This window comes from Rhincodon typus, chromosome 18, assembly GCF_021869965.1.
Source record: "Rhincodon typus isolate 14 chromosome 18, sRhiTyp1.1, whole genome shotgun sequence".
Classification (NCBI taxonomy): Eukaryota; Metazoa; Chordata; class Chondrichthyes; order Orectolobiformes; family Rhincodontidae; genus Rhincodon; species Rhincodon typus.
The window spans coordinates 24,529,970-24,544,797 of record NC_063349.1 but is presented as its reverse complement, the minus strand read 5'-3'; the positions used below and the strand labels follow the sequence as shown (position 1 = coordinate 24,544,797).

The 14,828-nt window shown below is 40.5% G+C and overlaps 1 protein-coding gene across 3 annotated transcripts in view; it reads right to left on the bottom strand.

Annotated features, from left to right (window-relative positions):
* Window positions 1-14,828, bottom strand: part of slc13a4 (solute carrier family 13 member 4) — a 101,257-nt gene that overhangs the window by 68,029 nt on the left and 18,400 nt on the right. For all 3 annotated transcript variants that reach the window (XM_048608050.1, XM_048608048.1, XM_048608049.1), the window contains exon 2: window positions 8,821-8,952. In XM_048608050.1, the coding sequence (XP_048464007.1) occupies window positions 8,821-8,871 (51 nt within the window). In that variant the 5' untranslated portion in view covers window positions 8,872-8,952. The remainder of the gene's footprint in view (window positions 1-8,820; window positions 8,953-14,828) is intronic.

Below are 14,828 nucleotides of genomic sequence, written 5' to 3'. Positions count from 1 at the left end.
CTGCTTGGCCTGCTGTGTTCATCCAGCTCTACACCTTATTATCTCAGTTTAAGTGTAAGCCCCTTCTAGGTCCTGTCTGTAAATGTTTGATTGAGGACTCTTATTAAGTTGAAGAAATATATATTTACATCTAGTTTTCCTGAGTCATTGATTTGAAAAATTACTTTTGCAGTCTATATGGGTAACATTTCAAAGGCCATCCTTAACCACCAAAGTAAGACACATACAGCAGAAATGTTTCTATGGATGGTCAGCACAAATCCTACATAAAGACAAAAATTAAACATGCTGAGCTGAATATTATTTTGTTTTTTGGCTAAGTTGGAGTTGCATTGTGTTTTTGGAGGTTTTTGCCACAATGGCTAGCAACTTTTATCAATGTATCTCACCAAACTCACCATATTATTTACCTACATCACCTCTATAGTTCTGTGATGTCTGATTCCAGCCCCACCTTATCATTTGCCATTTCCGAAACAACTGACCATTCAACAGATATCTGCCAAAAGACCGGCATCCCTTGCTTCCGCTACATTTTAAAAAGCCATGGTACACTCGGACAAGCACCGGCTTTCTGATGCTGCCCTGCTTGGTCAAGAACAAATCAGAGGAAGGACAAGATGGCACAGTGATTCTTCAACAGCTACATTGAGGGCCTGGTCAAGAGGAAGCTGCAAAGGAGGGGAGTCCTCTTTTGGAGGGCCAACAGAGGACACTGTACGACCAGACCCTGCCAGCCTGGTTCATATTCACTAGCTTTTATCTCCAGGGTGCAGAGGAACAGCCAGCGGTATTGAAGGAAGATCAAATACCTTTACCGCTGTGCCAGGGTAAGTGCTATACTCATCTCTCTGTTACCTCACACTCACTTCATAGAATCCCTACAGACCATTCGGCCCATTAAGTCCACACTGACTCTCTGGACAGCATTCCATCCAGACTCACCCCCTACCCTATCCCTATAATTCTGCATTTCCCATGGCTAATCCACCTAGCCTGCCCATCCCTGAATACTATATGACAATTTAGCATGGCCAATCCACCTAGCCTGCCCATCCCTGAATACTATATGACAATTTAGTATGGCCAATCCACCTAGCCTGCACATACCTGAATACTATGGGCAATTTAGCATGGCCAATCCACCTAGCCTGCACATCCCTGAATACTATGGGCAATTTAGCATGGCCAACGCACCTACCCTAATCCACTTCTTCTCTGCCACTGCATCCATCTCCTATCAAGGTTCACGCTCTGCCACTTTCACTATTACCTGCAATCTCTTTCATTTGTCATTCTTGCACCCCACAACTTCCCACATCACTAATCCTGCATGTCCCCTTCACTGCCTACTCACTCCCTCACAACACCTCAATACTTTTACACCCACTCGCACCTCGCAATCCCTCATCTTCTCTCATTACAGGAAAAGACAGTCCATAACAGGGCAGAGTGAGGCCATATGGGTAGCGGCAGTATGTGTCTTTATTGGTTCCTCGACTGTAGTGGAGAAAATCATGTAACTTGCAGGAAAAGATTGGGAGCGCTGCCTCCTGTAACCCCTCTCTACACCCAAAACCTCAGATGATAAGCCAGGTTTCAAAGAGTGTGGGAGCTGGTGAGCACCTCACTGTGACGGCTCCACTCTGACCAAAGAAGAAGCACTCTAGGCCACTGGTACTCGGAGGTCTGCCAGAGACCAGCCTCCCACACCGTTCTAAGCAGGAGAAGGCACGGTTGCATTGGCAGTCAGCAAGTTTTCCCACAAGTTCAACGAGGAACAGGAGCAGGAGACAGGAATGTGGTATGCAATGGCCCTTAATGCCTGGAAACTGCAGCAGTGCAGTGAATCATACGTCTGTCTGTTTGCTTCCATGAATTCCACCTCAGAAGTGGACCCAGGGGTTATACTATGATGTAGTTAGAGGGAAAGGAAAACTTATTCAGTGGCATGGGTGACAATGACTTGTCAATGTTTGTGAACTTTTGTACAAATGTATGTGCTGGTCTTTCTGTGTAGCCCCAAAAGGTATTCTATATACCTGCCAGCATAACTTCATGGCTGCAAATCAAGTTTCTAAGACAGAGGTCTGAGCTGAAAGGCCACTGCATTGTGTGGAGGCAAGATGAACAACATGTATAGAGGGCATTGGGTCATGCTGATCCCTTTTTTTATCCACCCTCTGTGCCCAAACATGGAGGTGTTAATGATGTCCAGTGATGTCTGTGGCAGAGATGTGCAACACACAGTTAAGGGTAGGGGGCAATGCTTTACAATGACCAGGGTGTAGGGACCCTGCACATCTGTGTCTTGTATAGCACGTGGGTATAGCTTTGTCCTTCCAGAGTGCACTGCCGGTATATTGGAGAAGTATCAGGATGGTTGTGAAGGGTTAGCAAATGTCAGATGCCAATGTCCACGGACAAGGGGTGCATGCAGCTGGTGTCTGTTGATTGTACCCTGAGCTGCAGTTTGATCATATGCGACATGGAGATTGTTTAGCGTAGATGGCAAGGTGCACTCACTAAGTATATGCTCCGGTTTCCAGGTTGAGCTTTCTTAGTACTGAACTTGCTTAGTGAGATGGTTAAGGTAGAAAGCTGGATATTAATGAGGCAAGTTGTGCCATCTACAAGGTATTTGACAAGCAATAATCCCCCTTAATTAACAACTTACTGTTACCTTCCAAGAATCTCGCCTTACCATTTGTGAAAAGCATAAAAGGTAGAGCGAGTTGTTCCCAATATTGAGATGGACCTAGGCAGATGTCTCTGTCACATACCTTGCCATAACCCATGTCACTCAGACCCCCATGAATTTCTGCCCTCTTTCTCCAATCCATTTTACAATGCAGATTAACATAACTACATTCTGCAACTGTTTCCTATTTTATAATGAATGACTTAATCCTGTAGCTATTAGCCCACATACATTAGATCATTTGAAAACATATCCAGTTACCTTTAAAAAATATGTTTGGCAGATTTAAGCTTGAAAACAGGTCAGTGAAGCTTAGTAGCTTTATGTTTTGATACAGATAGAATGCATTTAAATTATTGATTAAAATATTGAGTTAATATGTTAATCAACAAAATAATTGATTTAGCCCTAATTTATTTAAATAAAACTATAAAATATGAAAGATTTTGGGTTAACAACAATTGATATTTAATGTGTTTCTTGCACCTCAGAACCAGGCACACAACAGGTATCACATTGTAAACCGGAAAGTGGAGATCAGACCACAATCGCATCAGTCATGATTTTCTTACGTTCCTATTCGACAGTGGAAAATTGACCCAACTGTTTGGCATTAAAACCTAATTCTCACTTATTATTGGTATTATTTTAATTAGATTTAAATAAAAGTCACCTAAAACATGAATCAGCTACCATATTGAAACAGAAAATTATACACCACAAACAACTTGTTGAATGACCATGTATTTGGAAGATATTTGATATGAATTTATGGTAGAAATTACAGGAGGATTGCAAGAACCACAAGTAATCAAATTTTGCTGTCTGTACATGGTACCACATTTATGTCACAGTCTGTAACTCACCCCTATTCAGAAGTCACCATGCCTTTGCTACAAGATTCTAACAGTCTATATTCATAGGTTGCTTACCCTTCAAAGAAGTCATTGTTTCTTTATCCTTGTAATACACATATACATACATTGCACATTTCTAAAGCCTTTTATCGTTGACAAAGCATAAGACAGGAGAGTGAGTGATGGAATACTCTTCACTTGCCTGGATAAGTGCAGGTCCAACAACACTGAAGAACCTTGACATTATTCGGAATAGCAGCCTGCTCGATCAGTATCCCACTCACGATTTGAAGCATTCACTCCTTCCACCAGCAGAGCACAATGGCATCATTGCATGTCATCTACAAGATACACTACAGCAACTCACCAAAGTTCATATTACAACACCATTCAAACCTGTGACCTGTACTATAAGGACACGAAAAACAGATGCATGGGATACCACCACCTGTACATTTCCCTCCAAGTCCTGAGTTGGCATAATTTCACTGTTCCTTCATTGTCATTGGCTTAAAATCCTGCAACTTTACAGCTAACAATAGAAATAGCTTCCGCATATCAATTGCAGTGGTTCAAGAAGATGCTTCTCAACAGCAATTGGGTTAGCAGTAAGTATTGGCCAGAAGGCATAACCACCTTCCATGAAGCCATGTAAAATACAGTAATGCTGAGTGAGCCTGTTTAATCTGTTCAGGGTTGGAAGTTAGCAATTAATTTGTGATAGAGGTACAATGCTCAATGGAGAAAGTTATTACCAGATACACAGTAAGTCTCAGTTTTCATCTGGTTTCTCTGTTGAGGAATAAATCAAATAGAGTGCAAATCCTACAAATAGTGCTCAGTACAATGCCTGTTTCCAGAGTCAGCCTTGTTTAACTAGCAAGGGAGCTCATCTATTACTGGATGTGAAGTCATACAATGATACACATATATATGTTTTCAAAGCAGAATCACAGAAATGCAGAAACTGAAAGACATAACTAGTTGTGGAAGGAGCTGGATGGAGATCTTGCTGTTCTATGCACCATATGTGACTCTTTGATGTCACTCTCCAGGACATCCAGATACTTATTTGTTGGTGCATTGCGAATGTTCAGCTAATGTTAAGAGGAGCACCACAGACTGTGTGCCAAGAGGTGACTTACGATGCAATGCAAGTTTACTATTCAACAGTAGTAGTTGTTTAATGAAAACATTAGTTGCAGTAAGGTGGAAGACTTTGTCAAAATGATATATAAGTTATGTACATAAATTTTGCAGGTGTACAGCCTTATAGCACTTTGAATGGTTCCCATGGACAACCAATATGCTGTACATGATCTTTTCATCAGCTCCCTCAGTCTCCGAATGCTCCTTTATTATTTTTACATCATATTCCTCTGCTATTTTCTTCAATCTATAGTTCATATATTGTGCCTCTTTCTCTTCTCACACCCTCCATGGGAGGCACACAGGCATGAATATCATTACTGATTCTCTTAATGATATCAAATATTGCCTTTTGGGCTATATTTGCAGGAAACAATCATCCATAACAGAAGAGGAAAAAAGTCACAAACCTAGGTAATGCCTCCTGATCTCCTTTGAGAATGCTTCCACAGAGATCAAAGGCACAGAGACCATAATTATTAACAACACAAGCCCAGCTCAGAAGCATCAAAAGGTGAACTAAAGAAGAATTCCATGTCATCCATTCATTACTGTGACTCTCTTCTTTTTCACAGTCTTGCAGAACACTCAGAAATAAATGACCCAGAGACAATTTGAGATTTTTAGTACAACTCCCCAAGGGCATCTGGGAAGTGGATTTGAAAAGAATACCACAGCTGATGCAGAGAGTAACTATGGATAGCAGTAGGTGATGCTGACACCTCGAGGAAAAACATCCTGCTTTCTTGAGAGTCAGCATGCAATTACACTTTAAATGCTCTTGACATTCAATGTCATTACTATAGCTGAATTTCCCAGTATCAATATGCTGTGGCTACCATTGATCAGAAACTAAACTGAACCAGCCACAAAAATACTGTGGCTACAAGAACAGGTCAGAGATTGGGAATTCTGCAGTTTTTGAGTCACATTTGAATCCCCAAACTCTGTCATCATCTATTTGACACCAGTCAGGAGTCTGGTGAAAAACTTTACTGTTGCCTGGATGAGAGTTCTGCAATCTCTCACCTTCTAGAAAATGTACTTCCTTAAATATTTCTACCAAAATGGACAATTTCACATTTTCTTACATTATATTCCTTTTTCCAGATGTTTGCCTAATACCTTAATTTATCTCACTAAATCACAGTTCTTTTAATGGCATAGGAAGATGCCATTCAGCCCATCACGTCCACAAAAGAGTATCATGACTTAGCAACCTTCTCCTACCTTCTCCCCAAACCTTTGTATATTTATTTCTGTTTAAATGCATCAATTGAACCATCCTCCACAAGTCCAGACAGTGCATTCCATACCTGAACCACTCGCTGTGTGAATAAAGGGTTTTCTCACCTCACATTTGCTTCTTTTGCAAATCATTTAAAAACTGTGCCCACTCATTCTTGATCCTCTTACCAGTGGGAACAGTTTCCACTAGCACGTGAAACTAGAACTAGGGGGCATGGTCTCAAAATAAAGGTGAGCAGATTTAGGACTGAGTTGAGGGGAAACTTCTTCACTCAAAGGGTTGTGAATCTGGAATTCCCTGCCCAGTGAAGTAGTTGAGGCTACCGCATTGAATTTTTTTAAGGCAAAGATAGGTACATTCTTGAACAGTAAACAAATTAAGGGTTATGGTGAGTGGGTGGGTAAGTAGACCTGAGTCCACAAAAAGATCAGTCATGATCTTATTGAATGGCGGAGCAGGCTCGATGGGCCAGATAGCCTACACCTGCTCCTATTTCTTATGCTCTTAGTAACAGTTTCTCTCTATCTACTCTACCCCACCACTTCATGATTTTGAAAAAGCCTCTCAGCTCTTTTCAACCTTTTTCTCTCCAAGTACAACAGTTCCACCCTCTCCAATCTATCCTTGTAACTGCAGTTTCTCATCCCTGAATCGACTCTTGTATATCTGCTCTGTATTTTCCCCAACACATTCACACCTTCCCTATAATGTGATGTCAAACCTGTACACAATAGTCCAGCTGAGGTCTAACTATCATCTTATACATGTACAGCATTACTTCCTTGCTCTTGTACTCTATGCCCCTATTAATAAAAACCAGGATCCTGTATCCCTTATTTATTGCTGTCTCCACCTGTCCTGACACCTTCAAAGATCTGTGCAAATATAACCCCATGACCCTCTATTTCTACATCCCCTTTAGAACTGTACCCCTTATGTGATTTTGTCTGTCTGTGTTCTTCCCATCAAAATGCATTACCTCTTCTTCTCTGCGTTGAACCTCATCTGCAACCTACCTGCCCACTGCACCAACTGTTCATATGTCTTTTTGAAGTTCTAAACTATCCTACTCACAGTTTACAAAGCTTCCAAGTTTCATATCTTCCACCAATTTTGAAATTGTCTCCTGCACACTGAAATCCAAATCATTAACATGTATCAGGAAAAGCAAAGGTCCCAATACCGACCCATGGGAAATTCCACTATAAACCTTCCTCCAGCACAAAAAATATCCATTAACTGTTATGCTCTGCTTCCTATCAATCAACCCATTTTATTTCTATGTTGCCACTGTCACTTTTATTCCAAGGGTTATAATTCTCACAAGTCTGTGTCTACAACTATATCAAATATCTATCTGTAACACTTTATAATCTCCTTAAGTTGTTTTTACAACTTACTGTTTTACCTATTTTGTTTCTTCACCTAACTTAGCAACCATATCTTCAAATGCTTCATTCAAGTTATTTATATAAATTGAAGCCCCAACATTGATCACTGTGGCACCCACGTATTACATCTTGCTGACCAGAAAAGACCCATTTACACCTATTCATTAGATAACCATTCTTCTATCGTGCTAATATGTTACCCCAAACACCTTGTGTTTTTTTTCTGCAATAACCTTTGATATGGTACCTTACTAAGAAACCTTCTGGAAATCTAAGTACAGTGAATCCACTGTTCCCAATTATCCACAGCATATGTTATTTGTTCAAAGAACTGTAATAAGTTAGTTAAAAATTATTTTGCCTTTACAAGCCCTCAGCCTAACTCTCTACACTAACCCTCAGCCAGCATTGTTTCTGTTATAGCTATGTTCAGTGTATCATGCTGTCATGAGTCTTACACCTCATCAGTTTGCCTCTGTTATGAGCAGCTCTACTAATGATTAAGAAACTGAACAGCACAGTATTAGTTTTCCTTTCACTCAGCCAGCACTATGGGCAACATCTTCCCCTCCTTGGAGTAGTGGGAAAGGAAAATAATTGGATGAGTTGGCCCTGGAAAATAGCTCATGCTCTTCTGGCAAACTCACCAATTAAATGCTGGGCAGAAAGGCACTTAGGACTCTTTTCAGACTCATCAGTAATAAAGGCACTAAGTAGTCAATTAAAACTTAGTCAAAGTAGACGCTTAAGACCCTCAATTCGATCCTGCCCCAATTATCTGTTTTTCTGACAAACAAGAAAAGAGGCTGGTTTCCCAACTCAATTTGCCCCTTTCTGAGGGCAATCAAAGACATGGATGTGGAAAGGGGGAGGCTTTTAAACCATCTCTGCCCTTGCATCTGATGGCTTTCACCTCCCTCTCATCCCTGTGACACTAATCCCATGAGAAGCTAAAGGAAACCATGTTTTTTTTAAATGTTTGGATCCCCTAAAGACTCGGTCTCCACCAATGCACTTTAGAACCAAGAAGCTGCTGGTGTCTGTTTGGCCAGTATCTTCAGGCAAGGAAGAGCTTCACTGTTGAGGTCTGCAATAGGCCAAGAAGCTCACAGGTCAGTTCTTAGCAAGTTGATTGTCTCACAATTTGGTGAGCTTCCTTGGTGCTGGAGGCTGTGAATATATGTAAGACCATAAGACATAGAAGTAGACTATTCAGCCCATCGAGTCTGCACTGTCATTCAATGAGATCATGGGTGAACTGCCCACTAAGAGAATTGTGGTGGCTACTTTCTTTTTTAAATGAGAAGAATAGCTTTTTGTAATTAACATGTTAATTTGGGGTAATCAATGAGAGGTTCATTGCTGCACATGGCTGGAGCTCAACTGCTAAGCTGCTTTTATATACATTGATGGCAAAAATGGAAGAAAGTACACACATCTATAGAATAATAAATAAACTGATTCTTTTCTTACTTCACTGGCCTTTAAGACTCCGAATAATGGAAAGAGAAAGGCAGGAACCATTGCTGCTGCACCAAGTGGGACGGCCTCAGAGACCCAATATACTGCGGTGACTATCAGGACATATGCACATTGAGCTTCAGGCTGAAAGACAGAAACAGAAAATTTACTCAGTGGGTAACAAGTTTTATATGTCCTGGCACATCAACAGGAACAATGCATTGCGATATGCAACATTACATTAAGACACAGTGTGCCTGTGCAACATTCAGAAAACTAAATCAAAATATTGCTGATACCAGGAATAAAAGAGAAAGAGTTAACATTTCAGATTAATGACTTTGTGTCAGAATTTAAGGACAAAGAAAGGGTAAAGGAAGGGGAAAGGAATATCTAAAAGAGGTGGAAGGTGGGATAAATTAAGTGACAAAAAAGATCATGGTGCAAAGTAAAATAAGACGCTAATAGACAAAAAAAGAGATGGCTTTAGAGGAATTGTAAATAGAAACAGCAGAACAATTATTATAAGACCAGAAGACATTGGAGCAGAAGTAGGCCATTCGTCCCATACGGATTGCTCCACTATTCAATGAGATCATGGTTGACCTGATGATCCTCAACTCCACTTTCCTGCCTTTCCCCATAACACTTTATTCCCTTACTGCTTAAAAATCTGTCAATCTCAGCCTTGAATATACTTAACGACACAGCCTCGAAGCCCTCTTCTGTAAAGAATTCCACAGATTCACTACCCTCTGAGAAAAGTCATTCTTTCTCACCTCAATTTTAAATGGATGATCCTTTTCTCTTATATTATTTCCTTTGGTTCTAGGCGCTTCCACAAGGAAAAACAACCTTTCTGCATCTACCTTGTCAAGCCCCTAAAAATCATATTTTTCAATGAGGTCACTTCTCATTCTTCTAAAGTTCAATTAGTATAGGTCCAACCTACTCAATCTCTCCTCATAAGGGCATTCCAATAAGAATATGCCAGCACTTGCTTTCAAAAATAAAAATGGACTAAGGGTCATATTCTGTGAAAGAAAAATATCTGGAAAGTGTGTCCAAACAATCAAACTTACACTGAAAGCATTTTAATGGTATACTTCTTAAAATGCATTCTCTCATAAGTTATGGTCAATGCTGGCAAGATTACCATTTGCTGCCCATGCCTCATTGCCCTTGAGTTGGGTGGCTTTCTCAGCCATTTCAGACGGCAGTTAAAATTACATTGCTTCGGATTTGGAGTCACATGTAGGTCAGGCCAGGTAAGGATGGCAGATTTCCAAATGGGCTTTTACAACAATCAATGATAGGTTCATGATCACCATTACTGAAACTAGCTTTATGTTCCAGATTTATTAATCCAAGTTTAAATTCTACCAGCTACCAGAGCCTTAATTTGGATCTATAAAAACTGTCAAAACTGCAGATGCCGTAAATCAGGAACAAAAACAGAAATTGCTGGAAAAGCTCAGCAGGTCTGGCAGCATCTATAGAGAGAAATGAGAGTTAACATTTCGGGTTGAGTGACCCTTCCTCAGAACTGACAGTGGCTAGGAAAATATTGGTTTGTGTGCAGAAGATAGGGTAGGGAGAGGGGAATGGAGTAAAATGATAGGTGGGGATAGAGCTCAAAGACAGAGAAAAGAACAGTTGGACAGGCAAAGGGTTGCTAATAATGGGTTGTGTATAATAGCAGACTACATAATAACAAGGCCTAGTGTGTGGGGTTGGGGTGAGGAAATGGGGGAGCTTTCAAGCCCTAAAGTTATTGAAGTCGATATTGAATCCAGAAGGCTGCAGAGCCCCAAATGGAAAATGAGGTGCTGTTGTTCCAGTTTGTGCTGAGCTTCACTGGAGTGCTTGAGCAAGCCTGAGACAGAGACATTAGCCAGGGAACAGGGTGGTGTGTTGAAGTGGCAGACAACTGGAATTTCAGGGTCTTTTTTGCAGGCAGAATGCAAGTGTTCTGGAGGTGGTCACCCAGTCTACGCTTCATTTCCCCAATGTAAGGGAGACCATATTGTGAGCAGCGAATACAGTAGACTAGATTGAGTGAAGTACAAGTAAAGTGCTGCTTCACTTGGAAGGTGTGTTTGGGCCCTTGGTTACTGCATTAATCTGGTCTCTTGGTTACTAATCCAGAACATGAACAATATGCCTCTGTCTCCCCATATGTGAACAATCAAACCTATAACCAAACTAATTACTCTGTGGGATCAGGCAACCAAACCCATCACACCACTTGCACTAGGATAACAAGGTGTAGAGCTGGATGAACACAGCAGGCCGAGCAGCATCAGAGGAGCAGGAAGGCTGAAGTTTCGGGCCTAGACCCTTCTTCAGAAGAAGCCTGCTGTGTTCATCCAGCTCTACACCTTGTTATCTCAGATTCTCCAGCATCTGCAGTTTCTACTATCTCTCACACCACTTGCACTACATGCCCAGCATCGGCAGTGTAAATTTCTGGAATGTATTCATAGAATCCCTACAGTGTGAAATCAGGTCATTCAGCCCATCAAATCCACATCCCATTCAGACCCACCTCCTCTACCCTATCCCTGTAACTCTGCACTTACAATGGCTAACCCACCCACTCTACACATCCCTGGACACTATGGGCAATTTAGCATGGCCAATCCACCTATCCTGCTCATCTTTGGACTGTGGGAGGAAACCGGAGCATCCAGAGGAAACCAACACAGACATGGGGAGAATGTGTAAACTCCACACAGACAATCATCCAAGGGTGGAATCAAATGTAGGTTCCTGGTGCTGTGAGGCAGCAATGCTAACTGAACCACTGTGCCACCCAACAGGCAATGGGGTCTCGTCTGGGATATCAGTAAATCTGGTAAAACACTGTGCTCCCTGAAATACAAAACATAATCCTGGATAATCTGAAGGATTGATATTCAAATTCTTGGAAAGCCAGCTCCCATCAGAAAACAGAAGGTGGGATTTCAGACCAACAAATGGCTGACTTGGACAGTACTAGATTCATATGTGTCACAAAGCTGTTCATTAGTGTGCTTAAGGTACTGAAGGAAATAACAGAGCTGTTTGGAGACACAATGCTCAAATCAATAGGAAGATGGTTCGAGACCATATCAAAACCAAATCATTTTGTGATTTTAAACACCTTAATTAGATCACTCTTCATTAGATCACTCACTTGACCATTTCCCAAATGCATGCAACTTGTCCTCATGATTTAACCCTGTGAACCTCAATATCATTCAGTTAAATGTATATAATGTTCATTCTAAAGCCGATATGTCATGCATTAAGTGCGTGCCTCAAACTGAGCACAGTGCTCCAGATGTGAGCTGGCTACTACTTTATCCAACTGAGACATAACTTTGTTCCCACTGTAATTCAACTAATTGAAATCATTGGTAAAACTTTATTAACTTGTTTAATTGTTATTTGATCCTGCGCACTATTGGTTTTTATTTTACCTGGACACCTAGATATCTTTCATCTTTCACAGTTCTCACCATTAAAAACAATCAATTCATTTTTCTTGGAACAGAGTGGATGATCTTTCACTTCCCCACATTGAAATTCATCTAAAAGTAGGTTTTTGTTGTTTTGGCATAAGTACTGGTTTAATATTGTTCCAAAATTTCTCACTCTTCATCTGCAGTTTTATGTATTAACAGCTCCGCCCAATTTACTGTGAGTTAATTATTTCCCATTCCTTTGAAGTTTTCCTGATTAAATTTAAAACCTTGCCTTTGACTCTCTATCTCAAATTGAATATCAAATTTAATAATAATGTGGTCAATAGTACAAAGAGGTTCCCTTACAATGAAATTGTCAACTTATATGAGAAAATCAGGCAGGTTATAACATACGTTTGTAGACAGTCAGTGGAATAGCTAGGCAATATTAACTTGCTAACTACTGTTTTGCAAAGCTGAACTTCACCTGAAAGTTGTTTACACAGAGTGCTACCAAATTGTCTCCATTCTTTCCACCATTTTTAGTTCTTTCGTTTTATGATAATGAGTGATTGGTTATACTTGGAGAAAGTATGACGCCTTGAATAGTAACTTAAGAGGGGAACGTAGTTTTCCTAGTCTATGATAAAGGTTAAAGCAGTTTACTTGAACTCTGTGACCTTGTTTTCTGTGGTAGAAGAATGGTATTTTCTGAATTCAGAAACATATAAACAACTCTGTTCTAGGACGCAATGTTTACTCAAATGCAAGTCACAGCTTCTTGCCTCATTAAATTCATAGCGGATACTCAATGACAAACAACATTGTGTTTTTATATGATATATCAAACCACCAAAACGTAGGTGATTCAAGTAAGAGTAGCACTAACAAATCCAAAGCATACGGGGCTGTCCACACTAGTGTCAAAGATTTCTGCTTCAATATTGATTTACTTTTTATTCAATGTCATTTCTGACAATCTTTATTAATAGGTCACTCAAAAGAGAACAGACAGATCATGGACTCTGTGCTGGCTAAATGGGTATCTAGACCACGTAATATAGCACTGAACTATCCAGTTCAGGAATTTCCCAGACTTGGCTACTGGTCAATGTTGTCATCTCATCTAATGCAGCAGTAGGAATCCCTACACGTGACCTCAGTTACCCAGGCCCAAGAAAGAGAAAGTAATCAGCCACTATTCCTGCTGTTGATTATTATCTGAAAACTGTTCATCTTTAGAAAGCCACCAAAGATGGACTTGAGCTCAGCTAGAAAGTGTTCCCTCAGTGTTGAACTGCCTGCGGATAACATTTACACATAGCAAGATCCACAGGCAGCAATGGGATTAATGGGCAAATTGTCTGATGTTTGTTAAGGGATTAATGTTGGCCCTGGACACCAGCAAGAATTCACGTGCTCCTATTCAGATGGGATTTTTTTTAAGTCTGCCTGAGAGGGCTGACGGAGCCTCGGTTTAATGTCTCAATAGAAATATCTTCTCATCTGAAAACTTGTAATATTTTCATCTCCAAATCACACACACCTAAATGATCCAGCAACTCTATGGGTGGTTCACAGTCTTGAGACTTCTGTCTTCCTTTATCCTGCATTGTGAGCATTAACATGTCACCAGGAATTTTTTTATATAGTGTTTTTTCATGGGATATGGACATTGCTAAAAAGGACAGTTTTTGTTACCCATTCCTCAATTTTAAAAATTAGCTTCTGGCTTCATAACTGAATAAGAATAGACAACTGTTTTTGTCCTGTTTCTTCAGATTATGTGTTTTAATTTGCCGTGGCAAGTTGTTTAATTATTGTTATTCGACATACCTTTGAATATTCAGATTTTTAAAGACATTGTGGGGTATGTGGTTGAAAGTGTGAGCTGGTAATGATGCAGTGAAAAAAAGAAAGGGGGTCATTTAACATCTAATACAGTTAGTTTTAGGTCAAGTGGAATTTTAGTATGCAAAATATCATAAATTAAAGCCAAACACATTTCAAGTTTCAATGGGATGAAGGAAGGCAATTGAATGTTCCCAGGAACTGGATCACTTATTACATATTTTGAGGAGCCTGCATGCCTCAGATTTTCTCTCATTTCTGACTTTAACACTGACGCAGGAAACACAGAAATTAAAGGGAGGCAAAACCCATGGGAAAGAGATAATTGTGTTTCCAACATTACTTGCAGGCCATGATAATTAAACCTGCTTCCTTATTCTTCTGATGAGACAATCTCTTCCACCCTGTGATTGGACCCCTTCTCAATTGCCAAACCCTTATCTATGGTCACCACTCTGACATCTCTGTATGCCATCTTCCAAACCACAATGAACCCGCATGTTAATCCACACCCAAAGCTGCAGGAACATCTCTGCTGCTGGACTCTGACTTGCTCCCCAGCTTTCCTTGCCCAGAAGCTTATCAATCTTATTGGTTCAATCTATCTGGCTTCTAGGTGAAGAATCTGCACAAAGAAACCACAGAGCTTCCTGGTCACTGTTTACCCACCAAACCCCACACTCCAACCCTTCTGTCCCACCAAGCCCCACACTCCAACCC